At 39.5% G+C, this 27,942-nt stretch overlaps 2 protein-coding genes across 3 annotated transcripts; one reads left to right on the top strand and one right to left on the bottom strand.

Annotated features, from left to right (window-relative positions):
* Positions 1-340: 340 nt before the first annotated feature.
* On the bottom strand, positions 341-19,988 carry mospd2 (motile sperm domain containing 2). 2 transcript variants are annotated; one of them, XM_040147636.1, is made up of 15 exons: positions 19,814-19,988; positions 19,653-19,710; positions 19,081-19,236; positions 17,914-18,000; positions 17,577-17,731; positions 16,166-16,226; positions 15,954-15,992; positions 15,702-15,826; positions 14,845-15,018; positions 10,118-10,236; positions 6,158-6,251; positions 5,503-5,599; positions 4,724-4,844; positions 4,444-4,559; positions 341-3,341 (listed from the first exon to the last, which is right to left on the bottom strand). In XM_040147636.1, exons 1-15 carry the CDS (start codon positions 19,844-19,846, stop codon positions 3,118-3,120), a joined length of 1,659 nt encoding a protein of 552 aa, XP_040003570.1. In that variant the 5' UTR covers positions 19,847-19,988; the 3' UTR covers positions 341-3,117. The 2 variants fall into 2 exon arrangements, with proteins under 2 accessions (XP_040003570.1, XP_040003571.1); XM_040147637.1 differs by having other exon boundaries at positions 3,092-3,341; positions 4,457-4,559; positions 19,814-19,987.
* On the top strand, positions 19,954-27,299 carry fancb (FA complementation group B). Its single transcript, XM_040147635.1, has 8 exons — positions 19,954-21,341; positions 21,453-21,608; positions 21,757-21,846; positions 22,329-22,457; positions 23,405-23,580; positions 24,479-24,903; positions 24,985-25,225; positions 26,301-27,299. The coding sequence occupies exons 1-8, from the start codon at positions 20,415-20,417 to the stop codon at positions 26,710-26,712; spliced, it is 2,556 nt and encodes an 851-aa protein (XP_040003569.1). The 5' UTR covers positions 19,954-20,414; the 3' UTR covers positions 26,713-27,299.
* Positions 27,300-27,942: the final 643 nt, after the last annotated feature.

The following is a 27,942-nucleotide window of genomic DNA, read 5'->3' as shown; positions in this document are numbered from 1 at the left end:
AGTTACTGTTTTTGGTTTCAAATTCGTTTAAGCATTATTAAATACTGATATAAAATTACTACGATCAAGTCCCGCACACAGTGTGAAATGTATGGCTATTTAAGACATGCGCTGTATATTTTGCCTACAGATTTTGTTTAACAAGAGACACGATATGCAGAAATGTTTCTGCATACAACCTGTGAAGAAACATGCTTGTATTGTAATTGTCTCATTTTTCGCTCTCTGTAAAAACAAAGAGTCTAATGTTGTGTGTTTTAGGTTGTACACGGGATGTGTTGAGACATTATGCAGACTATTCTGTAAAAAAAAAAAAAAAAAACGCCTCAGAAAAAAAACAGAAAAAGAAACGTGAACACTGAATGTCATGGGAATAAAGTAGACAAAACACACCGCATATATAGGAAACTTACAGTTAAGTATTTGTTATATAAATTAATGTTATAATCCAGTTATACCCAATTACCATGAAGATACAGTCCTACATCAACATAATGAATGCTCTTTTCCGTGCCCATCTGAGAAATTGAACTTTGCAGCTGTTAAAGTAGAGAATCAGGTTTTTATTAGCTTCTAATTTTCTTGTGGTGCCTTATTAGTTATTATAATAACCTGAGGACAAGAGAGGGCAAAGCTACGAAGATGGAGCAATGATCTACATCATTTTTGACTCCCATTCATTGACATTAAATGACAGAAACCAAAGAATACAACGTTTTATTTAGGCCATCTCTTCTCTCCATTGCCCAAATCGAGTATTTTCGATGTGCTGGCTGATTTCATGGTAATAACTGGTTCATCCACTGCCTCGAGCAGGAACATGCAATTCAAAATATATGTATCTCTTCTTCTTGATTTTCTCAATAGTTTTGTCCACACAAGTCCTGTAAATATTGAATGTGAGCAAGGCATCATTGGCAATGTTTCCAAAGCTCCTGGCAGCCTGTCAGCTGTCACCGTCCTTACCCTAAACTCTTCAAGGGCTCGGTGACCTCTGACCTGTGTGTTTGTCTTTGCATTCATCCAATCAGTGGAGGTAACAGACCCCACAGGGAGGGAAAGCAGAAAACAGGTTCACTGTAGATGGCAATACGAGGAAGATAGTGAAACACACATTTCGAAGGTATGCAGAATATAATATGCACTGATTATGGATCTATCATTTTTATGTTACTCCACAGTTACTGGAATTGAGTAATGTTACCACTGCTGGATTATAAGCATTGATTTCATAGAGATGATGAATAGGGCTGCGTGTGGTACCGCAGTGCACTGTGAACATAAGCGTCCTCTCCACTGTGACAAAAGCAACAGTTGCTCAACTCACCCACACCTGTCTCGTTAAATGCAGCACTCATTAACTTTCCATCGATCCCCCCCGTCCCACTTTGCCACTTGAACTAAATCATCGTCCCCTCAAACATCGCCTGAGTACCCGGGGCCAGCCACACATTGAACCGGGTTTCGACTTTACTGGTGTGTAATGTTAAATCAATACTTTGGAGGAGCTTCTGACTTCAAAAGGCGCAGAGAAAGACATGCAGTATGCGCTGCCTGTTATAATCGTCGTTTGGGCAAAAGGGTAAGACAGGTCTGTCTATAAATGGCCGTCACATGACTGCTCAAATAATTTTCCACTGCAGCCATCGTGGCATAACTGATGGTGGTGTTCTGTTTTGCTCTGTGCAGCGCAGTGTCTCTGAACAATCTCCCGGGTTCAGTCAGGTACTGTGTGGCTCTCAGATGCACTTAAAAATCAACGCACCTATGTGTGATACCAAAGCTTTTACTTTTATCCTCTAGAGGCAAACACTCCATTAACCCCCGTCCTTTTTAAAGTGCATACGCACTTACTACCCAAATAGTGCAAAATGCATTTCTAACTGAGGGTTTAAGTGAAACACACAAATGCAAGTTTTACATCCAGCGCACACATTCACTTAAAAATATCTAATTCCTTCTACAAACAGCTATTAATGGAGACGTTTTACATGAAGAGGAGAAGGAGCCATATGAAGGGTTACCCCTAAAATAGAATGAGTTACGGAACAAGCAGCACAATGCAATCTTCTGGGAATAAACATTTTGTGGCGCCCAAAACAGCCCAGTGTTTATAATCAATGCAGGATTAGTTTACTCATTATTGCTTGAATCTTACTAATCATCCTTTGAATGCAAGCAGCCACCTCCTACTGTGAACAAGCTGCAAATGTTGCTGCCAGACAACCCTTATGTGCACACATCTAATAACCAAATTGTAATCATTCCTTGTGCGGCTGCTCATGTCCTGATTGCTCTGAGCTGGATCTTGTTATAGATATCAGTTCTTTCCACTAAGCTACAAGTGGGTTGTGCCGCGTCCTTGTACTCGCCAGTAATTGTGTCGGTATTTTTAGTTTGCAACTGTCGGGGTAATTAAAACAAATGGAGGAGATAGTGGAGACAGAGATCTCCTGAGGCTTCTTGGTCTGAGTGTGGAGAGGTTTAGTTAGGTCATACACTGCGATGTTTTCAATTAGACACCGCCGTGCTAATGAGGGTTTATTAAAGAGTGTGAATAAAGTACTTATGCAAACAGGACAGCTGAGTGGCCGAAACATCTAAATCTCAAGATAAAGGCCGGTGTGAGATGCTCCTTTAGCTACACAACTTAACTCTTTTATCTCTCCCTGACTTGACTATAAAAGGAGAAAAGTTTTCGTTGTTGTTTTTGATGGTAACAAAATAAGATAAGTTGAAAAAAAAAAAGTTTATTTTATATTTTGTAGATTTATATAATGTAAAAAATTGTACAATATGATCACAAAAATAACTCATCTTTCCTAAATATTGTGAATTTTGCAATAAATACATTTATTTTTCCATGATCAGTCTTAAAAAAAAAAAAAAAAAGCACTAATGATTTGATGTCACATTGTTAAAAGTGTCTCTGTCCTGTTCTCAAGTGCCTGAAAAGAGACAAGTACAATCTCTTCATAGAATAACTCTAAAACAACTCACTTGTCCCTAAAGTCAATGCTCCTCATCTCCATGACAATGGCCTGTGGGAAAGGCGGGGCGGGGGAGGGGATGGGAGGGGAGGGGAGGGGAGCCCATGACGACTGTCCCTCAGGTGGTCTACTGTGGCCCCACTGGAACAGCATGTGTTTCTGCGGTCAACAAATACAGGCGGACGGAGCTGTGGCATGTCAAGATGGCCGCTGGGCTGTACCCAGCAAGTAGAGACACAGCAGATTCAGCACCATCAGGACCAGCACCAACCCAATGAGAACCTTCTGCACCCACAGACACGTATTCAGCTTCTGCTCCATCCGCGAGTTGCAGGCCATCATTCGCATGAGCTGGTGAGATAAAAACCGGATCACTCACCTTTTATCAGTGTAACACCCTTGTAATGAAAAGGCAGTGAAACAAGTCAGGCTTTCTAGATTTACAGGAAAATAAAGGGATAGAGATTCAAGATTTTGGGAAATAAGTGGCTTAATGCACCATGTCTGTGCATTAAGCATGAAGCTGGAGCAAGGAGGCAATTAGCTTAGCTTAGCATAAAAACTGGAAGCAAGGGGAAACCGCTACCCTAGCTTTCTCCACACTTCAAAAATAGGACTACCAGCTATTCAAAAAACATTTTAACATGTTATATTTCATTTGTTTAATCTATACATGAACAGAAATGCAAAAAACTCAATGTTTTAAGGTGCAGTTAAGTGCTATAAGTAGTCCCTGGTGAACAACAGTTGAGTGCAGTGAGTTTTTTGTCGTCATTTTGATGTTGTGAGGCCATCAGCAGAGAGGCTACATAAAAGTGCTTAAACTCTTGTTTGTCAAGAAATAGAAAAACTCCCGCCAAAGCCACAAACTGTCATTTTTACATTTCTTTTAGTGTACTGATTAAACAGACAAGACGCAAAGTGTTAAGTCAGGAGGTTTATAGGTGCTGAAAAGTATATTTTTTTAACACTGGACAGAGCCAGACTAACCCCCCCGTTTCCAGTCTTTATGCTAAGCTAAGCTAACTACCTCCCTGTTCCAGCACGATAGTTAGCACACAGGCATGACAGTGTTATCGATCTCCTCACCTGACTCTCTGTAAGAAAGCAAATGAGCATATTTCCCAAAATGTTGAACTATTCCTTTAAGAATGTAATAAACCAGGATTTTGTACATAGCATTATAATCGACTTTTATAGCAATGCTACTTAATGAACCTACACTCAACCTACACTTTATACTTACTAGAGTGAAAAACAAGTTTTCATTTGTTGTCTGGGTTTATGTTTTTGGAGCATGCAATGAAAATACAAAAAAACTGTCAATTACATCTTCGTTGCTGCATTTCAACCTTAAACATTAAAAATCTATAATGGTTTAAAAGGACCTCAATGAACAAATACGTTGTAACTTAAAGATAATAAGTAATGTAGAGGAACAAAGGTTGTCTACCTCCAGAACTCACCACTGTGTTTAATTCCTGCTGCCCACCGGTTCCTGTATCCACAGGGCTGTCCCTGAGAGGGCTCAATGTTGGTTTAATGCCCTCCAGAACATGACAGCGCAATCTGTGGGAAAGTTAAAGTCTAATGAGCCATGTGCCCATAAGGAGGATATGCAGCCTAGTTCACTGTCACAACTGTAATGAGAACTGTGTGGCAAGAGGCCATCACCAAGAGTGTACCCTAAACCTATTTACTGACATGTTTAAATAAAAAGCATAGACATGTACCTGTGTTCCATGATCTTGGTTTTTGGTACTTCTTTCCAGAACTGTGCAAGTTCTTGTGTTCCAACATTGTCCATCTCGGCAGCCATAACCAAAAATCTGTCCTGCGGAGAGGCCTGAGAACCTGCACAAAACCATTCAGGGCAACATTACACCAAAAACTTCATGCAAACCAATACAATTAGAAAAAAAAACAAAAATGTATTTTGCTGGATGTGGGTCTTAAATCCTCGATGGATATCCACATCATTGTAAGAAAGCATTGCTAGGAATCCCTTTACATAAAACCAGAAAAAGGGAAGGGATAGATTTTTTTTTTAAGTAAAATTTGAGAGAATTTAAATTGCTATTTAAATCAATAAAAAAAGGCAGCTGACTGATTTGCTTCAGAAACAGAGGGGCCGTGTTAAAAAATTCAGTGCTAGACATGACGGTATTGAAAAGAAAAACACCACAGTATAAAAGCTACAAAAAAAGCAACCCTTACGTAGGCAGCGCTGATTCTTCTGAGGTACGTGCAGGACATCATAACCTGCAGCTGACATTTCATTGCTCGAAGGCCACAAAATGTTTTTTCTCGCACAGCACTGTCAGTTGTCTGATGGTTTGTTTCAGGGAGATGGTTCTTTTATCACTCTTGAAATATGTATGTCAGGCAAAGAAAAGTGGCTGCTGGCACTTTGAGTGGGTAATAGACCAGACCATTCGATTATTATTCTGAGGTTCAGCATCGGGTAACATCGGCTGTGAGTGGAGTAGAGTGCAAAGTTAAAGCTCAGTACCTCCATGTAAGGACACCACTATGTCTACTGAAGCTCCTGGTTCACAGCAGCTGCTACTTGGCTTCACTCTGTACTTCTCAGGTGCTGTGGTCCGTACCTGTGTAGACATCAGATGCACGTTTATAAATCTTTTGATTAATATTGTTACTCCATGAAATGTCACAAAAATAGAGAAAACTGCACATCACAATTTCCCATAGTTCACTTCAACATCTTCCAAGTGCTTTTCTTTTTTTTTTTTTTTTTTAAACCAAAAAAAAATTAAACTTACAATGATATACAATAAAGCAACAAATCCTCACATTTGAGAAGCTGGAACCAGTGAAAGTTTGGCAATTTTGCTAAACAAAAGACTTAAACTAATAATTACTTGTCAAACTGTTAATTTTATGTTGATCAACTAACAGATGAATCAATATAATCTCAGTATCTTTATTTATTTATTATTATTATTATTAGAGCAGCGTGTAGCAGTCATCAACCCATGCCATGTTCACAATCTTAAGCCCACAAGTTAGCAACCGCGCGCGCGCGCGCGCACACACACACACACACACACACACACACACACACACACACACACACACACACACACACACACACACACACACACACACACACACACACACACACACACGAGTCCCTTTACACTGACCTTGAAGGCCACTTGATTTTTGGTCACATTGCTCAGGATAATGAGACTTTTCTTCTCAGTCTCTCCAGAACCAAAGCTGAGTTCCTCTGCAGGGCTGGAGGGAGAGGAAAAAAAAAACACATTGTGTTGTGTAACAGGAGCTGGGTGGAAATCAGAGGTGCAGGTCTCGAAAAAAGTACAGCAATTTCGTGCTAAAATGTCTATTTATATACTCCATAATAGATACAACTTCTAGACGCAGACAGGAGTTCCCACTTGCTTCATAACATGCTTTGTTGTTTCTTTTTTACACATCTTATTAATACAGATTGGGCTACTGTGATTCCTGTGCTATGCTGTCTGTGGGGTATGATTATCTTGGGAATTGTTGCTTTTCCTGCTACACATCATCTTAACTATCTGCTTTAGCGAATCCTTCCTGGGGGATGATATAGTTGCAGTATTTTGCAGCTCAAAAAAAAAAATCAAAAAAATCAAACATACTTTCAAGTGCAGGGTTTCTGTCAACCATGTTTACATTGATCTAGATGTTGGTTTGCAAATTTCAAGATTCTTACAAGATTCTTCCACAGCCCCTGACTACATGTCTTCAAACCGTTTTCACAGCCTCTTATATGCAGCTTATTCTTAACACAAATGGATCTCTCTCAGGCTTTCGGTTGCTTTGAAAAACCAATTTGGACTATGAGAGGAATTAAACACCATTATTATCAGGTTCAAAGTCCAAGTGAAATCACATTCAGGCATCCTTTTTTGCAGGGGAAATTTTTATTTATTTATTGTTGATACATTTTTATGATTAAAAAGGGAGAGAAAAAAGGTCCTTGGGGAAATATCAGAAATACTCTTCTTTTCTGTCAGCATGTTGGAGTCTGCGATTGATTGACAGCAGCTGACATGCTGTGCACCGGAAAGGGAATGAGAGAAAACGTAAACAAACTTGTGCTGTAGTTTACAAGCTATGGGCAGACAGTGCGTTGCTAGCAGTGGTGCCGAAGAGTAGGGCCCGCACCAGCATCTAAAGGGACCTAAGTGACATTTGCAGATACGTTTACATGCTGTTTAGTGTGTAACCACTGACCAATTAGATATTAGCTATCTAGCCTTCAAACCGACGTTAGCAGTGCACTTATCCCCCATTGAATGTTTGTTTGTTGGCTTGTTCATCAAGCTAAGGCTCAGGACAAGACATATGTCCATGTAAGTTAGATAAGGAGACTTCAGCAGAAAAGTTAATGAGGGTTGTTGTTCGAAGTCTGCAGCTTTTGTGTGGTGTAGCAGGCCGCTTTCTGGCTTTTAGTCACTGTGATCATCTGCCCATGACAGAACGCTGACGTTAGTGCTTCATGCAAGTACGGATTAAAATGAAGCAATTTGATTAACTGTATGGAAATAAGAATTCTTTATCGATGTAGATGGAGAGCTGGTAGATGGTATTCTGACAAAAAAAATGGGAGGCGCAATCATGAAATCAAAAAAACAACCTTCAGAAAACCTTTGGTTTCTGATTTTGGCCCAAAGGAGTCTGATTTACACAGCACATACAGTATTGTGTGTATGCTGTAGCAGGAAAAAAAATATGCAATTTAATTTCAGGATATAGCTCTGATCATTCATCAAAGCTGTGAAATCTGGAATTAAGCAAATCTGTGGCCTAATATTGTAGGGATGAGCCACCATGCCTCACTCTCTGATTCTTCTTGTTGGTGTGAACTTGATTCTTCTTCTAACCAAGTTTGCAACAGTCAAATTTGGCTATAAATAGTGTGTGACTTGATGAATTCAACGTCAGTGAACACTCAACACTTATTGCATTGGAGACTTTAACTTTGCCAAGAAGAAAATGGGAAATGGATTATAATATCTGCCTTGTATGTATAAAGGTGATGCAGTTTGGCTATGTTTCATGGACTAAATAAAGATATATCTTTTGTTTTCATGTCCTCGTGTGTTCTTTTCTCCAGTAAAACAGCTTTAGAGTCTGGCATTTGCTTGAGCTCAGAGTGAGCCTTCTGGCTCTGGAAACCTTTGGCAAACACAAGATCAAAGCCCCCTACTCCCTTATAAAGCCCCCAGCCTCGAATTAAGGCTAACACAGCTCAGAAACATAATTGCATTTAAGGCTCATTTAAATCTGTTTATCACTATAATTCACAGCCCAGAGCAGTCAAAATCCTCACATCAAAGCTGTTACTCTGTAAAAACAGAACTCAATGGACATTATTCATGAAAATGAGGAGTAATATCATACTGTGTGTGAATTTACTGCCAAGTATTTACCCAAGATCCAACCATATCACTGTGTGATTGTAACACTGCTTCTGAAGTTGATACTCTTTCAATTCAGTGAAAGCTTAATTAAAACCTATGATGTGCCTGATGACACGTGTGAGATGTGACGAGTGCTCGTTTCTTAAAGGTTAATTGATCATTGGCCAGTCTCTCTCCCTGATTACTGTGGCACCATTAATAATTAACGACGCTGGCTCATTTCAACTCAATGAACAATTGATTGGGAGCATCCTTAATTCCTGCCCACATGCGACCAGATCAATTGAGCCATAAAGGTACAAACACATCAATAATGGATTTTGGCTTTGAACCAATACACGAAGAGAACATTTTAGTCGATATGTACAAGGCAATTAAAATTTGTCTTTTTGCATATGGCTCATCAATACACATACTCAGTGGCAAGTTTATTGGGTACACCTATCTTACCTTCATGACAGTTATAATGTTCAAGTTTATCATTTTAGCTAGGTGTACCCAATTAACTGGCAACTGATTGTATATTTATTCAGATGGGGAACAGTGTAAAGCCAGCCACAGCTCAGTAACGGAACAACCTTTGGGGTGTCTTGCATAAATGTGATTGGCAGAAATGATGGGATGGACAGGCAGATGCATACACCGTCATTTCTGGGCATCAAACCAGCAATCCTTTGGTGACCAGTCGCCCTCTCTGGTTTCATGTATCTGAAACCCAAATGTGCTCTACCTGCAGTGCAAAGAAACTGAATTCATTGCACATCCAGGTGCAGGTGCAGGTGCAGGAAAACAAGACAAAGACTGTTTAGTTCATGTATTTGATATAGCCTGCTCACCAACTATAAACAAGACGAAGACGTAAAACCATGCCAGCAGCTCTGTGAGGTTGCACAGCAGTGCTTTGAGCTAAATAATGTCAGCATGCTAACACAGTCAAACTGACAATGCTAAAATGCTGATGTTATGCAGGTATAATGTTCATAATATTAGTTTAGTGTGTTAGCATGATTTGGTCAAAAAAGCAGGTATCAGACACATCTAAATATTGACTTAATGATGGTGCTAGATGACAAGTTAGGGGAATCACCAAAGTGATTACAATTCATCCTGAGGGAGACATGAATGTATATCAATTTTTACGGTGTACCATCGATATTTGTCGCGACCTCACTGTTACGCTACAGTAAAAGTCAGGGGATCTCTAAAGTCAGTAAGATTCATCCTCTGGGACCCATGAATACATGTACAAAATATTGTGCCAATTCATCTAGTAGATGTTAAGATATTTCAGTGTGGACCAAAGTGGTGGATAGATTAACTGATAAACCAGCATTGCCATCCCTAATGCCACACAACTAGGATGAAAAAATTAAAAAAAAGGACACAAAGGAAAATTTTACCCGAAAATTACAAAACATCCCTGTGGACAAAAAGCAGGCTATTTAAACAAGACAAAACTGACAGCTCTGCCCATAAGTAGGAGATCACGATACAAAATCACACCATCCCTAAATAATGTACTATGCACATGCAAAAAGCAACGTCCTAAAGAAATGAGAGCTTGCAAATTTAATTTTGTGTAGACAAATGTTCCTTTTCCTTTCTAACTGCAATGCGACCATGATCAGTTGTAAGTAAAAGTACACGTGTAGATGACGACAAGATGGAAAAGGGAGCATGACGACCTACCTAACCTCTAGCAGAGGGCCTTTGAAGGTGGTCAGTGGCTTCCTGGCTCCTTTGGTCCTGGCACTTGTGTCTCCTTTATCATTGTCCTCTGCTCTCAAACTGTCTTCAAGGAAATTCACCTGAAACAACAAAGACCACTTAATTAGAAAAGAGACTCCGAATACTGATAATGTAGTCATTTGACCCTTATCTGGTTGCTTTTCTGAAAATTAAATGCTTGACCCTTGCCCTTCATGCAGAGAAAGCTATCGGTTAATGAAGCCCCTGACAGTCATCTGTAATGATTAATAAATGGTTCTTGTGAAATAATGGTGAACTGTTATGTTATCAAAATAGAATCTTTCTTAAAAAAGGTTTTTTCTTTTACTAAGGCCCCCCCTTGATGACTCCTGACCCTTCTTCCTAGTAGCCTCCCATGAGAGCACAGAACAAAAGATAGCAAGTCCAATTGAAAATGCGTAACCAAAATAAACTATAAACTCATGACTTTTGGCAAAACAAACAAAACAAAAAAACAAAAAAAAAAAACTTAAATGAAACTAGTTCAACTAGGACAGAGGTCATGATATCAAACGTGTAGACTTTCACTTCAGCATAACATCCATAAACTTTGGCCCATATCATCCGCAGACAGATCACAAGACCATACAACAGCTGACAGGACAGAAAATTTGAAATAATAATAGGCGTTGGATGTTACGGATAAAGAAGGTAATTTGGGGAAATGGATGCATTCACAGTGTTGGTGGCACCACATATTGTGTAAACAGAGAGTGAGCACATCATGGGAGGAATGGGGGCTGGGGCAAAGGTGAGCGGACTCAGCATGTGATGGCAACATTTATGACTCAGAGGGGAAGTGTGTCATTTGCTGTGATAAGCAACAAAACATGTCATCTTAGTTTAATGACTGACTGTCATGCAACTGCCACAATGAAGACATCAAGAGATAATCAGCTGCTGATGAAATGTCTCTATTTATTCATCATTTTAAAGAGCAGGCTTAACACAATTACGTAATGATGTGAGTAGAGAAAAGTAAAACATGCTCAAATTTTAAATTAAAAATGAAACCTTTAAGGATTAGGCTGTTTCATACAGATATACGAATTTAAAGCAGTGTTTTGGTAAGGATATCATTGGCCCTACTTTTGCCATAACCGTAACATTCATGCAAGATTCCATTATAGATTAACAAAGAAAAAATAAATGGAAATTTATTTTGAGGAACAAATTAATTAAAACAATTCCAATAATCACGTACAAAGAAATAAAAAATAAACCATAATAAAAGACATATAAAATTAGAAAACTTCATGATTTCTACACAATGTGTAAGGAATGAAATGCCAAAAAAAAAAAAAAAAATCAATTAAGTATTTACATCATCCTACACTGAAAGATTAGTGAAATGCTCATAATGAGGAGTGTCTTATTGCTTATACAGTACATATTAAAAAGGCACAAAACAAGATTGTCTACACTATTAGCACTCTACAGAGTCACAGACCTGGTAAGGATAATGTTAGTGGACAAAGAACAGAGTTCTTTCGTTAAAAAGCTGCCTCAAAGGCAAGCAAGGTTAAAACATTTAGTGCTGTGAGTTAATAACGTGGTCTACTGTAATATCACAGTAATTATCTTAGTAGTTTTCTAATCTGACGTTGGAAGATACAAAAAATATGAAACTGTTAATGGGCAGTATTGACTGCGCTACTCATTTTCTCTGAGCTAGTTATAGTTTGAAATGAGTGTCTCACTTGGTTCAGTGTTTACATGACATTGTGCAAAAGGTAGGCTACTCATCATTTAACCTACATCCCTTGATAAAAAAGTCAAAGTCTTTGTGGTTTTTAAAAACAGTACAATACAATTTAAAGGGGCAAATTGAAATGTGTGGTCCAGGACAGGAAAAGGGATGAACATGTCATGGGGCGGTGATGACATCAGTCGACTGCGAGGGAGGTGCACTCACAAAAATTCGAGTCACGTGAGTACACCTGCCTTTCTAGCCTGTAGAAATCTTCCGGACACAGAGCTCCTTGTGTGGGTGTGATCCTACACTGCCTTACCACCTCCAGCCCTTGTTTCAAAACAGAGAGAAAGGCAATTAGCTTCCTGAAGCCGTCAAGTTTTCAGCACAGTGCTGCCTGGAACCCAGAAGAATTCCGGTCGGGATGGGTGGTGGTGGTGGTGGTGGTGGAGGGGGGAAGAGTCTTGTTTATTCAGACAAGCTGGATCAGAGGCAGAGAGCTGAGCACAAGTACGGTGAAATGCGTTCAGATGGGCTTGAAGTGCCAACAGGTTGGTATATCAACAAAGTGTCACAGGTTTAGTCACAGCACAGGCTACCAGACATAAAGTCTAACTCGTGATGCCTGATGAACATATCGAGAGACAGTAGACACTGCTAATTAACCTGTTACAAATTTCTTTTGAGCTTTCATATTAACCTCTCATCACAACTCTCCTCTCATCTCAATTCAAGTACTTAACTATGCTTTTCTTTTTAATGTGTTTTGTTTTAGATACTCTTGATTCAATTTTGGTCAACATCCAACAGTATAATTACTTCCAAACAAAGCTATGGGTTTGTAAGGAAGTTACTATATAGGTGGTCTTCTCTAGTAGATAACAGGAAAGCCTTAAATGAATTCGCTTCTGGCCAAAAGGTGGGGTTCATAAAGTTTCTGGACTTCAGTTGTAATCAGTATGTAACCTTCAGCCAGTAGCAGAACTACAAGCCACATGAATAACCATTAACATTAATTTTAATCGCCATATAATTCCCCATTCAAAGTTTGAGTTTATAGAGAAACTGCTGAACTACTATTCTCTCACCTTGAATATTCCTCAACAACCCCCTGAGGTCGTTTGGTTGTAGTCAGGCATATTCATGCACTTTCTTACGTTATCCCACACTCTGCATATGCAGTGTCACTGCAGGGTGGTTGAGTAACTTTAGTTTCTCATGCTAAACCTGAAAAATATCTTCCTCTTCCCTACAGAGCTGAGTCAGAAGTTTTGAAGTTTTAGTCTGACACCTCTGGGGACTGTAGTGCTTGTATTAATACAATACAGTTATGGGGTTTAGTATCTGGAGATGAAATTTGCTCCAATAGAGAGCTATGTACCTTTCCTCTGAGGTTATGCAGGCCAAGTACACCCCACTCTGACCGAAAAGGGTATGAGACAGGGTGCAAGGTGATTCTGTGTTTATATTTTACAGTAAGAGCATTAACAAAACTCGTAACTGTAGAGTATTGTTGAGGCTAACAATTGACTGATTTGCATATCTTTGCTTTGTAAATCTAAATCTGTTGTGCATGACCAACGTGGTCTTTATTGACAATGCGAGCACTGTGTGATTGTTGGGGCTTAGGAGGCTCATGGGAAAAGCTTGGGGTGACGCGGCAATGCTAGGTCTCTCCAGCAGATACAGTTAGTGTCCTATGGGCAGCAGGATATAAAAAAAATAAAAAAAACAAACAGAACAAAAACACTGCAGCACAGTTGTGTCCTAGCCCTCACATCAAATGTGGGTTAAACCTGCAACACTGAATAACAACAAAGCAAAAGAATAAATAACCATGGCTGAAAACAGGATGTGCCAAAATAATGTAAATATACTACTTTCTAAAAGTCTTCAACTGGCATTTCCTGATATTGAACATATCCTGAGATGACCCCCTTAATACCCTTCATATATTTCCACGCGGACTTCTTGTGCATGCTGCTAGCTAGAAAAGAAGCTGAATAGATTATGAAGTGAGGGCTGGATCGTCCTGTAGGGAGTAAATAGAATCTGTGACATAAGCTGCAGTCCTGCTGCAAGCAGGTGAAATCTGGTGACACCAGAGGGAGGTGACAGTGGCTGCACAGATATTCAAACTAAGGCTTGTGGGTGTCTCAGTGATGGTGCTACACTGGTGCTGTGTGCTGCCATTTGGGGGAAACAGGAATCCAGCTACAGCAGGGAACAGCTTAAGTAACAGATTTGACAATCTCTGTGGATCATGAGGAGCTGAGAGGATGAGAGAAGTAGTGTGCTGGCTGTGATGCATGGGCTTTGTTGGCAGGATTTAATTGCAGCCAAAGACATCAGGAGTCACCTTCACAGAGACAATGAGCAAGAGCTTAACGTCTACCAAATCACGGTATTACTTGCCACTTAATTCACAGTTGTCTCCACAGAGCAGCCTGATTACATGCTGTAATCTCTGGCTCAACTTAAAGAAAGTGAGTGAAAGAAGAAACCGAAGGAATCTCTGACCACAGGGCATCTAATTTGACTGGGAGCAGAGTGTCACATCTATAAGACATAGACACCACTGCCTGAAATGCCACAATCAGAATTAATCATGACTCAATCACTCTCAGCTCACATTACTCACAAGAGCAGCTACACTGACAACAGAAACACCGCACCTGTTAACTATATCAGTTTCAAAATCAGCAATATTAAGTCATATTCATTTACCAATTTTATTCAAAAATGTAACACTTACTCATCCATATTTAGATAGACAATGAGATCCAGCAAAGAACCCACATACTTATGCTGTGTCCTGCCAAAGTTGAGACTGACACAACACACAAGGAGCCGTCCTTCTCTAATATTGTAGTGAAATTAAATGGTGTACATGGGTGAAGATTTTTATTTAAATTAAAAAGTTATTTGCAAAAGGACTGATAATAACTAGATATACATTTGGAAGGAGATGTACCTTTTTGGGCTTTACTGCAACCTCAGAGTTGAAGCTGGACTCAAGGGCATCTTTGCCCTCCATTTCGCTCTCTTTGCTCTCCGTCTCATCCTCACTAACAATGGGTCCATTGTCACAAATGGGCGTTTGGAAGTCGTCATCAGGAAGAGGCGGGTAGCTATATTTAAAGGGGTCCTGGAATGTAGCCACATAAGTTATATTACTAAATGTATGGTTTTTAGAGCATGCACATTGTCAGTCTAATTAAAAAGGTAGCCATGCTGTATGTCTTTGATAAGTACGAAGGTCCAATGACTTCCACGTGAATAAATTTAATGATATGAGTTATGCAAGGGGAATTCTTTTAATAATCAAACTGATGTTTATTATTTACTGAAACAATGTAATTAGATTTCATTTTATTGTAGACGGGACAGTTGTGACATGACAGGCCTTATCAACATTTATTTGATAAGGCCTGAGTATGGAGGGCATGAAAACTGTACAACTTTCATTTTTTCACCACACCTAAAGTTTAGATCTGTAATTTTATTTATTAATACAAATGTTATGAATGAAACAATACTACAGGTTTGGGTGTGGCACAAATACTACTCAAGGTAACAAAAGTATTTCTTAACTTTGTTTTTTTCAGAATTTGTTAAAATTGACTGAACCTTACGCAACATAATTGTGCATCACACCATCGTTACAATATGATCCTACTAAAAGATTATAAATATTACTGATTTTGCGACTAGTTCTAGTAACTAACTGCATCTTTTGTAATTTTCTGACAGAAAAATTAAGTGATGCACAATGGAAGGCTATTTGGGAAATTTTGGATATTAGACATACAGAAAGACATAAAAACATACCGTTCCACCCATGTGAGGTGGCAGGTACTCCGGGCCTATGAATGTCTGGACGTCAGATCTGGACACAAACTTTAGTTTGCTGATTGCCTCGGGACCCAACCATGACTTCACAATCTTCCATGCCGCTGAAATGAGACATGTTTTATGCTCGATATGTCAGCATCAGATCAGTATCTAAAGATAAGTTGCTGAAGGACATAAAAGATATACAAGTCTGTACGGACTATTAAGAGAGGACAGGCTCAGTCTTACCATTCATGATCCAAGGCATATCCACGATGATCATTTTGGCTGAAATGGTAAGTACAGACAGTTTGTAAATATAAAATTATATTACAAATATTACAGTGTATATATTTGGTATGACTTGAAAGTAGTTGTAAATCATGATTAATGAGTGAACGTCACATATTACCACCTGGATAAAAATTAATTGTGCTTTCATAATAACTTTTGTTACTTACATAAAAACTTTGGATAATATACTTTGAAGCAATTAATAATGTACTTCACGAACTCCATGTCCTGAAAAAGTTGAAAAAACAACGATTTAAAAAGTGAAACAACACCGAAGGCTTCATCTTTATGGATTTTTAACAGGGAGAATGTTTGTTCACTCTTAACCACCTCTAGATCTGAAGTGTCCCACTTAACATAAAATGAAAATTCATTACAAGTTGCTCTGAATGATCCCCTGCTTGATCCCTCTCAAATACAATGTCTAAGAAAGACTTTGGATATTATTAGGCTAATTTTTTGCACCATCTTACACTTTTATTTTGCAAACTATTTGCAAAATAGACAATTATATGTAATTTTGTGATATGATGTTTTGTTACAATTTGATGGCACTATCTATATCTAACAACTTTTATCATTTTGAAGAGTCAATCTTCCTAAAAACCACTAAAAAGGAGACTATTCACAGTAAATGGCTTAGATTTTCTTGTTATTTTTACATAAATAACAAAGGGCTTTGGATTCAAACAGATAATTTCATCTACTCTTTTGCTAGCACTAGAAACAAATCTAATCATGGCTAAGAGATAAGATTCATATTATAAATCACATCTAGAAACCGCATATCCAGGTGAAATGTTTTGTCATGCTTTCTGTTTTATGTTAATTGCAATCATCAGACAAACAGTCGATATGTCAATAGATACAGCCCCTAAACCCTGACCGGGCTGCATAATTGGCTAGAAGCCTCATTGCTATGCAGGAGCCTCACTGCCGAGCCTTAATGAGATCATACTGGCTACCACTGCTCTAGCTTGTACTGTGGTTCAACAAGCCTCAATGAGGCTGCTTTCCAAACTGATCTTCTAATATACTCATTTCATATTTGGGTTGCAGCTATTCACCCTTCCTGCCTTGTTTGTGTTGGTTTATTTGTATTTAATTGAGCCATTTCTCCAGGAGCGAGCCTAGCCAATGAAATACACTCGCTGAGAGAGAGCTCCATCAAAGAGTGAACGCCTGTGACACAGTGAGTCTACGGATTAGTCAGTCTACTCGAATTGACCAATGGGATTTAAAGGTTACTTTAATCTCCAAAGTGTAAAACCATTGAAGAGCATCAGTCCCAGCAAGACCACAGCTCAAACAGCAAGAAATATGAGGATACTCCACAGCATTTCAATCACAGCACAGTCACAGCAAAGAAACTTACTTTTTTTTTTTAAAATAAGAGTGAAGCATGTTTAATGGGAAGGAAATGAAAATGTTTGTTTTGAAGACCTGGATATTAAATATATGAAAAGAAGCTAAAGTAAAATTTTTATAAAGCATTAAAAAAAAAAAAAGAAAAAGAAAAAGAAGTAACCGATATAATTACAAAACACATTTTATGAAACATCATCATCATGGACTTACTATATTGCTGAGGCCAGACTCGTTCATGTCAAACACAACAGAAAGCGGCATCCCAGGCTCTTTCTTTGCATAACGCTCCAGCCAGAAGGCAACATACTTCTTCTTGTCCACGATTGTTTTTGTATCCTTGACGTGTAGCTTTACTTTGAACCAGACTAAACCCAGGAAACAAAGTTAAATATATATTTGTTTTTCAACTAAAGTATGAGTAATTTTAGATGTGTAGAATTTCAGTAACGTTTACACACATTTAACGACGCAGATATATCATATTATATCATATATCTAAGTCCATATCAGTAGAGTTTAAGTAGGTCTGTAATAAACATGTACATACAGAGCTTGTTGCCCTCTTTGTCATAGCCGTGGAGGTAGACGGCACCAGTCTCAAACATCCATCTGGGAATGGTGCTCTCAGTGAGATCTGAAAAATGCAGGCAGACACACTTTACACTGTTAACTGGTTGTTCTAATTTAAAGCATAACTATACATAACATGGCATAAGGTTCTTACACATTCTAGACTATTTGAGTTGGAGGCACACAATGTCTTACATTAGAACATTTTTTTCAGTTGTCCTTAATATAAGCAAATTGAAGCAATTTAAACTGAAGTATATTTAAACCAAGTCTGATCAGCAGTCCTTCCTTACCTTTCAGAGGAAGTCACCCTTTTACCATAATTTTTATAAAGCTTAACTGCTTAAGGACCCAGTTTCCCTAAAGTGGGTCTTCCTGTCATTCCTTGAGTTAGCATAAAATAGCACACTTGTCATCAAGCCTTTTCAAAAACTGAAATTGAGAACTAACAACATACGGCCAATGTCTTAAGGCCCCTGTCGCCCCTGGAAACTAATGACTTGAATAAATCAAATTTCCTAAAAACAACTGTTGGACAAATTGAATTCCTGGATTACAGACGAACTAACAGCAACTAAGACAAATTTCTCAGAAAACAGTGGGACTTGTTCTCAGGGGTAGCTTATGCATGGAGATATGGGTGTTTAACACACAATAAAACACTGTCTGGACTTATCCCAGAGGGGCACAAAGACAACCAGTGATGGATGTTGCAAGCTTGCAAACATCTGCAATGTCAACATAGACAGGGCTGGATTTTGAACTTTTTGGTTCAGACTGGATTGTGTCTGTAGCATCAGGAATCTTTTTTTTTTTTTTAAGCACTGAAAGTTGGCATTAAAGATGTAGTGAGAATCACACACGTTTGTTTTTGCTCATTTTAGACTAGTTCTTGGACAGCTGATTGTACTTAGGCGACATTTCAATTCTGCTAGCTGAGAGCCTCTTATGTTTAATTGGAAAAATGTTTCATTCTTTTCTTTGACATTTATATTTGTCAAAGGAAATAATGAAAAAATATTGCTTGGGTATTGAGCTTAAAACTCATGTATTGGCACTAGTATGCAAAAGGATGCCTCGCCCCTTTTTAGGTGATGTGAAATTGTGTGTATCATAATACAAACTACTCAGCATGACTTCCTACCATTCAGTCCAAATTCTTTTCTCCACTGAAGGCTTTCATCAATCATTTTCAAGGCATCAGCAACAACATAAAGTCTCCATGTCAGATAGCTCTCCACCATAGCGTCATCTGTTTGAAGCCTTTCCACATCTCTGGAGTCATATTTATCTGCTGAATCTGTAAACACAGAGGCGTAAACAAACAGGCTGAATCATATGACGTTCAAATTCAAAAAGGGGGGCAGCACAAGAATTCACTTCCAACCACTCTGACCTTCGTACTGAAAAATTCTGTTAAAGCCATAATGGCCATATTGTGCTGTAAACTCAGTTAAGGGCCACCCGGAGGCCATACAGTTATATCCAGACGATGTAATTAGTCCAAAGCACAACATGTGGCTATATAGAGCTAATATTAGCTCGTTATCTGTTTGAGCTTATCTTTGGTCCGAGCATTCAGGTCAACTTGACGTTGAGTAAAAGTTAGTAGACAGTTAACCTCCAATATTTGGATTTATGTAAATGACAATAACCAAGCAAGTGTCTGGTCAAGAAGCAAGCTAATTTCTGCTTATCCACAATAACTTGTGTTACCTTGGAGGAACTCATTCTTGAATCTCTGTCTCGTCTCCTCAATTTTCTTTTCGAGGTCCTGTCAATACAGAGTTCCTTCAGGTTAGACACGTCTTTGGTTTTTAACAGAATAATATGCAAAACAGCTAAGAAAAGTGTGTTCTAGTGGTCTTTAACGATACCTGCTCTCCTTCGTGTTGATCAAGTTCAGCCATATTCAACTGTCGCCGACTCTCTGGTAGTTCCTTGTTGGGCTAGCTAGTTAGCTTACTAAGGTTTATATGAATCTGTGCGAAGTCTGAAACTGACGTCCGGTGGTCGCCATTTTGGCTCCAGTCGTGGCCACACCTCTCCGCTGTGCTGTTTGTTGGTTTTATCTGAAAGAGTAGAAGGGCTGTTGGGTGGTACTGAAGATCGCCGGAAATATAAAGGGTTTATTTAATCATATATACACTTGATTTGTTTAAATCGAGCAAGATAAACAGGCTAGCGAGATATATATTTTATTTTAATGTCGCCAACTCACTTTTGTTTAACAACTGTCACCCACAATGCACTTGACAGGAAGCGTTTTATTTCAGTTGGCGCGCAGTTCCGAGTATACAAACAGTTGGTGTGAAACGTTGAATACGGCTAAATTTCTCACTCGCGTGTAAAGCTATCAACTAGTCAATCATTTGTACATCTTGTTCACATGTCTGCCATGAAAGTGACAGCTCCCAACTTAGCAATAAAGTTAACTCAAGCCGTCAGTAGCGAGGGATCGGACCTTTTAGGATTCCGATGCTCTTCTGTTGCATAATGGAGAGACTGCCCTCGGAAGATCCGTATCGAAATCCTCATCGACTTTCCCTGTATGGAAAGATAATCTTATTTAACTACAAACAAGCTTCGGGAACAGATGGCGGGGAAAGAAGCGAGTTAGTTTTCCGCAGCGTTTCATTTGAACGGGAAGACAACACGTTCCTGAAGGCAGCGGATGGAGCAGTTGTCACCAGCAGGAAAACATCAGCTCATATGGATATTGTCAAATGTAACTGTGCCATAGACGTTCAGAAGAGAGTCGCAACACCGTGTGCTTTAGTGACAGAGAAGAGTGAGAAAGGAGAGAGCTTCCAGTATACACTTTTCACATTGAGCAGCTCAAACCAACTGGAGCCCTGCATTGAGTTTCAACTCCCTTATCAAATGAGGGATACTGTGTCTATCCTCCATGGCCCCACGGTGTTGTGGAGTCATGCTGGTAATGTCTTCTATACATCTTTGCAGGCAGGAGAGGTGAGACAGATACCAATGCAGTTGTCCCACATTGTCGTTGGAGAACTTCCTCTCCACAAAGGACAGGTCTTTGTTCTTGGACTGCAAAATGAAAATAATCATTCCACAAGCCAAACCCTGGGCTATTTCGTTGAGAATGGACATGCGTTTGACGGCACTATGATTTTACCTTACCCCTACATTTGCATCACACGGTGCATGCTGGTGCTCTCAGCTGACAGGGTGGATGGTGCGCTGAAGTCTGCTGTGGTTGCAGCGACTTCTAATCAGCAACTCGTTTATTTTGAGAATGGAATCGTAAAAGACACATGTCAGCTCCCCTTCGTGCAACCTGAAGATATTCAGGTGGTCCACACTGGAAGGAATGGCTGCCTTTTTGTCATATCCTTTCTACAAGGGCATGTTTGCGCGATATTGAGGGAAACATTTCAGGTAAGTAAAAATGGGATTTGGTACCTATTGACTATTTGTGTTTTTCTATAGCTATCCTTGATCCAGTTTACAAGTTTTTATAGGCCTACTTTCTTAAACTCTCATCTCCAGATAGCCTCCCACTGGTCTGGTGTCAGCTCCATCCATGTGGATGATTTCCTGGGATGTGGAACAGACCAGATGCTATTGGTTTTTAAGGATGAAGGTTCAACAGGCCAGCCACTGGAAAATTTCCTCATCACTGACCTCTGTGGTGTTTCATATTCTGTAAGGCATATATATATATATATATTTTTTTTTTTTTTTTACTTGTCACGAACGAGAGTATGCTATTTCAAAGTTACTTGTATTTTCCCTTGATAAAGGGCATTTTTGACAGAGATCAGCATGAATTATTAAAACTACATGTTTTCAGCATGGACAGGACACTGGATTACCAAAACGACCTCCTCCTCCACCAGAGAACTATCTTCTTACTCTTCAAGCCTTAGAGTCCAGACTACAGGTGAACATTTAGAAACTATTACTGGAGTGGCAGCACTAGTCTTTAATCCACTATTAGCATAATCGTCTTTCATGAGTGATTGTATCTTGAGGATATGATCAGATTGTGTTGTTGTTTTACGAAATCATGTAAATGATAAATTAATGATTCAGAAGTAGAAATTATCTCGATTGTATCGTTAATGTTTTTGTTTTGTATGTGTTAAGAGTTTTGTCTAATGTAATGCTTAACAGTAGAACTTCATCTCTCTACATACATGTGGCACAGTGATGTGTATTGTTATAATATCATGTTAATACATTGATAATGATTTGATTTAATCCACAGCCCCAATCGTATTATTCCTCATAATCACTGACCTGATGATGGTATTTGTATGAGATGACAACCTCTTAAATGAACCTGTTTTCACGTATCAGTCCCTCAATGAGTGTGTTGAGTTTCCGAAATATACTGTCAGTCAAATATGCTCTGTCATTTAGAGTGGATTGACAGTGCTTCAGGAGCTTCAAAGAGAAGTGAGAGTGAAGGAAAGAGTTGTACAGCAGTCGGTCAGAGCCCTTACTGACGTGGTCTCAGAAAGAGAACATATTCTCACCCAGCCCGAGCAGGTATTGTTCATTTAAGAAAATATATCTAATCATGACTTTCTGCAAAACAGTGTGTGTTGTGTTACATGGTTTAACTATCAAACCAGCAGCTCTTTACAGCATGACATTTTACCTTACCTCTAGTACCAGGACAAGATAACAAGAAGTCTTATGACATGATACTGACAAGAAATGTGATTCTGATATTAGCTGTTATAGTTTTCAGTGGCATTCCTATGACAATGAAATATCTGCAACACTGACATGGATTTAAATTCAAATCAAAACTTCAAAATGGGGAATTTCTCTAATATCTTCATTGGAAATGAAGGATATACAACATACTACTTTAAAACGGCAAGGTATATTACTGTTAATCCCACCTTCCTCCCCCTCGGCTGGTTAGGTTTTTGCTCCAGCACTTGTCACTCATTTTGATAAGTTGTCATATTTAAAATGGCACATCACACGAGGCTGAGGCAGCGTTAGTAATGCTGCCACAGGCACTGAGGAAGCAAGACCAAATGTAGACAGTGAAAAAAAATGCCACAAATGTTTATTTGTCGTCAACTTTGCTGCCCATGGTGTCATTTCATTATTTAAATGTTTTTGTTGCTGCTTTGTTATTTGGTCATGAGCCATACCATGAAAGGCTCATCTAACTGGTGGTCTTAATGATATAACAAACACCCACAGAAAATGGTGTAATGGCCCAGAACAAACTTCTATGAAAAGCAAATTTCAAATGCTGGGGTTAATTTTACTGTTTTTTTTTTTTTCGTTTTTTTTTTGAGAGAGAAAGTATCACTGCAAAACTTAGTGTTTTTAAAAAGCATTTTAAACGTCCACTGCATCTGTACCTTAATGGACTGTTGTTCAAATTGAAACGTCTGACAGAAACCACTATTGCTGTCAGTGCTGTCACACACTTGTCATTGCTAATTATAGTCTTTGCACTTTCTGTCCAGGAAGGCCTCATTGCTCTATGGGACTCTGATGATGATGAGTCAAAGGACGAAGCCTTGGATGACAAGACACAAGACATGCCAGCAGTGTCTTCAAAACCTCAAGTTGACAAGCTTTGGCATCGCATTGCTGAGGACCGAATGGTTGTGGGAGTGATACTGACGACTGACAGCTCTATGTAAACATGATTTGTTTTGTAATTGAAATTGTATATGGTTATCTGTGTGAAGAATCTGCGAGCTTTATGACTCGAGGCGTCAGCCTTCCTAAATGTGGCCTATTCAACATGACGTTATCTAAACACTTCTAAAATACACATCCGCCTGATGTCTTGTCAGGCATAATGAGTTCATCTGGTTGAGTGGATCCATCTGTTTATGGTAAAGATACAGGCAATATTAACATGGCACTCCATGGACAGTATTAGTCAAGTGAGAAGTACTGCTGACCAGCTGTCTGACCGTATCATTGCTGCCTGATTAGATTTGTCAGAACTACAACTTTGTGGTGCCAGAACTTGTTGAGTAAATCACATCCGTGAGGTAAAATTTTTCAAAGAACTTTTTGCATTTTCTGCAGTTTGCAATCAATGAGTCTTGTAAAGAAACTTAAGACAAAATCTCTGTCAACAAATAGCACCAACAAATTAAGGATGTTTGTTTGCCTCCTTGATTGCTCCCAAACTTTATATGAATTTCACAAGCCAGATGTACGGTGGCTAGGTTGTCACCATAGCAACAAGTTTTTAATAACTCTCCAAGCTCCTTTTGTGGGAACAAGAAGCTATCAGATTCCTCCATCCACCTGTCCCTGTTTTTTTTTTTTGAGAACATGTGGAGGAAAACTACTTCTGGCATGACTGCCTCAAGAGCCTGTATATTGCTGTTTTGATTGGTGCACTTGTCCAGCTGGTGTCATTTCACCACCTGGAGATTTATTGGTCTTGTTAATCAGTTTACAAAGAGCCACATATTCACTCATACACACAATTTGTGGTTTTGTATCTGATTGCCAGTCTAATTACCCACTGTCAATGTGATATCTGATTGTTAGTGATGTGCTGTTTTTTGTTCCAGACCAGTGGCCAGTGTGAGCTTATCCGTCCTGACAGAGACTGGCCAGGGCTCAACACCCGCAGTCATCCAGACCCAGAGCCAAGTGTTGTGGCTCCCCACACCCTGCTCCTCATCATCATCCTCCTCCTCCTCCTCTGCCTCCACGTTCCCAGAGCCCGCAGCCAAAAGAAGCAAGCGACACAACGCCAGCAGACCCAATGATCTCAACACATGCAGACTGGCTGTGACTGCTGTGACCAGGCTGACTCCTCTGTTGAACTCTGGCTGTGTCAAGTGCCGTGTCATGCTCCATTACGTCCAGAGACAAGATGCTTTTTCCTTGGTGAGCAACCCAACACCGGTTGTCCTGCATTGTGGTCAAGTTGCTCTTGACATCCACAGTGATTTCCAAACCCAACTGCTGACAAAACCCGAACTCAACACAGGTAAAATCACAAATGCCTACAACTTGAGATTTCAATGTTGACACAAGTGGATGTTCATTATTGTCTTCTGTTTGTGCCCAGATGAGGTGAAAGAGGACTTGCTCAGTTTGCTGGCACTGCTGAATTGCTGGGTCTTCCACATAGACTCTCCTGATCACAGCTTAGGTGATATAGATGGATGGATTCAGAAAAGAATGGGCTGTAAGAGGATAGAAGTGAGCGCACAGCATCTACTGTTAAAGTCTTCGGGAACATCTGCTCTCATGCTGCTGCGCTGGCGTCAGATAACCCCTTTCCAGGGGGAACTGTCTGTCCACTCCAGGTAAATCATTTTTATTCACAGATACCATTAAGATGTCTGTATTACTGGCCTTAGAGTTGTGGGTGTTTATGGTTTTGATAGTACTGACCTTTGACCATAATAATTATCAGTTCATAAAGAAAGAGGTTGTATTTTTTTTATCTTAAAGGTGCCCTGTGGAGGTTTTCATGCAAACAAAGAAAGTTTCTGTTTACATTCCGTGTTACTTTCCAAAATGCACTGTGTGTCCTGTGTCTAACATACTGACATACTGAACTCTTCCTAATAAAACATCTGAAAAACTGATTTTTGGAATACTCTGAAACCTACATGGTTTACATCTATATATCCTCACTAGCAGTCTTCTTCTTCCTTGCCTTTGCTGGTTCATTACTGCGTTTGTTGGTCCATTGCAGCCACCCGTAAATCAGTGGAATTGTGTAAACTCATTGGCAGGAGTGTGTATCGCGTTTCCTGCTTACATGTGTGTCCTTGTGGACGTGCATGACAACAAACAATACGGGGACCTACTCAAAAATAATTGCTCTGAAGTGCTGCTAGTGGTGAAAAACTCCACACATTACCTTTTGTAATTATAGTTACATTCAATTTGTAGTTATATGCTACAATTTTTGATAGACATGTAAAGCCAGAAAACCCCGGAATAATTTGTAAAATGGAGAGTTTTTCTATTCCTTACTGCTCAGTGTATTGGTTCAAACAGTACTACCAGGGACTCGCTTGAATAAATCAGTTTTATTCGATTTAGCTAAGAAAGCTAGTTCTGCGAGTAGAATTGGGCACTGTTCAATTTATATTAATGGATTCAAATTTGACGAGACTTTGAGGATATATATATAGGATGCATGTCAGTGTGATATTCCACTGAATATCAGTGATTAGGGTTCTCTGGCAAGCAGAGGACTTAAAATTACAAATCCTGCAAATAAATACTGAAGAGTTAGGTTAGTATAAAACCACTGATAGATGACAGAAATTATATAAAGACGTGAAGAAACTTCAATAATCTTTTAAATTTATTACAAGATGTATTTTGTAATAACATACACATTCTGGCTCTGTTGTTCTTTTGCAGCCAGTTACAGATGCTCCAGTTCCTGGACTCGCTCTTGGCTTACCTCCCTGTGTCCTGCTCCATCCAGCCTGTCAAAGGTACAAGAGGACAGGGTGCAGCTGAACTATTTTCTTCGGCACTGGAAAAAGAAGTGGTGTCACTCAGAGAGTGTGTGTCGTTGCTTCTTTGTGAAAAAGAGGAGGACAAGAAGAGGAGTAGCCCCGGACATTATGAGACCCCTGAGCCAGGTTCTGTAGAGGGGCTACAGAGGTGCAGAGAGGCGTGGCAGCGGGATGTGGAGAGGAGTAGGATGAGGTTGAGCCCCCTGGTGGATGTGGGGAGGTATCGTAAGCTGACCCAAAGCGTGTCCACAGTGCAGCTCAATGGTGATTTGGCAGCTCTCTTAGAAATACAGAGAACTTTGCTCCAATAATATGCTGCAGACATAGTTATTGTTGAAAATCATCCAATCCCTAGGTCTGCGTTTCCTCATCAAGTAGTTAGTATTAAAGTGGAAAAAAAGCCAAGTCTCTCATAGTGTATTGTGTCAAGGGTAATAACTAATAGAAGACAGTTCATCTTGTAGGCTCTGCACATCTCACCTGAACTAAGAGCTACCCCCGTCGCTGGCTTGGTTACGTTCTGAGCTGAACTGTGTGTGTCTGCTCTCTCAGACAGCCTTGGGGTTCATATCTTGCGAGTGTCTGTTGATGTAAAGAGACCCAGCCTATTTCCATTGGATCACCTCCTGGGTTTCACAACCTTCATCTGATACTGATGCGATATTGCATCTCTGCTCAGCTTATTCTTCTGTTCTTCTGTTCATGTCCCTTTATATCCTCTGTCTTTCAAAGACGCTCTTTTACATCCATGTGTAGCTGCTGTTGCTGCTGTGTGCTATACGGTAGGAGACCGAGACCACATTCATCCATGAGGAACTGTTTGTATTATGAATAAAGACAACAGATGACAGTAGAGCAAGGGGTTATACATTTGCTCACTGGCTGCCGTTGACTGAAAGCTTTTAGTGGTATTTCCTCTCATGGTTCAGTTATTTTCCTGTGCAATGGTGTAAAGAAAAAAGTCGTTGGATGCTGTTTCTCCTATGTGCTGCACAAGCTGTCAGTGCTGTTCGTTAAAATGCCATTCCTCCAAGTAAACATCAAATTCTACCTAGAAGTACCTAGTCTTTGCTGGATACATAAGGTCTGTGGCAGTTTGACCAGTAGTATTTGCTAAAAAATTGATGATTTTTTTCTATCCCAGAGGAAGCTGAAAAACGAACATTTTGTTTGTTCCGGGAAGTACTCCAACTACTCCGTTTTTGTAGTACTCACTTAGTCTGAGGAGAGATCCCCTATTTTATACCTTTTAATGTCCTTGCTTCATTGCACGTAATGTCCTCCACTGGACTCACTCTGCTATATGGCTCTCCTACACATAGCTTGAACATAACTACTTCAAATTTCTGTATTTCCTTGAGCTGTTTTATTATAGTAATGCATCTGTGAGATGAAGAAACTCTATAAAAGTAAGAAAAACAAGACAACTCAACTCTAGCCACCATGCAAGCTGATCACACACATCAGCACTTTTTTTTTGTGTGTGGCTCTTTTACAGCCTCACATAGCCCTCCTCCCCCAACCCCGCACGCACGCAGAGA

This window comes from Xiphias gladius, chromosome 16 (assembly GCF_016859285.1).
Source record: "Xiphias gladius isolate SHS-SW01 ecotype Sanya breed wild chromosome 16, ASM1685928v1, whole genome shotgun sequence".
In the NCBI taxonomy this organism is placed as follows: domain Eukaryota; kingdom Metazoa; phylum Chordata; class Actinopteri; order Istiophoriformes; family Xiphiidae; genus Xiphias; species Xiphias gladius.
The sequence above is the reverse complement of the archived record's forward strand: the minus strand, read 5'-3'. Positions and strand labels throughout refer to the sequence as shown.

What these genes read in the sequence shown, in the direction of transcription:
- mospd2 (XM_040147636.1), bottom strand. Translation starts at nt 19,846, where the DNA reads ATGGCTGAACTTGATCAACACGAAGGAGAGCAG. An exon ending in TTGCAGTAAAGCCCAAAAAG is followed by an intron (nt 10,237 to 14,844) that starts GTACATCTCCTT and finishes TTGTTGTTTCAG; the next exon opens with GTGAATTTCCTTGAAGACAG. An exon ending in GGCCCTCTGCTAGAGGTTAG is followed by an intron (nt 6,252 to 10,117) that starts GTAGGTCGTCAT and finishes CTCTCCCTCCAG; the next exon opens with CCCTGCAGAGGAACTCAGCT.
- fancb (XM_040147635.1), top strand. Translation starts at nt 20,415, where the DNA reads ATGCTCTTCTGTTGCATAATGGAGAGACTGCCCTCGGAAGATCCGTAT. An exon ending in TTCTCACCCAGCCCGAGCAG is followed by an intron (nt 22,458 to 23,404) that starts GTATTGTTCATT and finishes CTTTCTGTCCAG; the next exon opens with GAAGGCCTCATTGCTCTATG. An exon ending in AAAACCCGAACTCAACACAG is followed by an intron (nt 24,904 to 24,984) that starts GTAAAATCACAA and finishes GTTTGTGCCCAG; the next exon opens with ATGAGGTGAAAGAGGACTTG.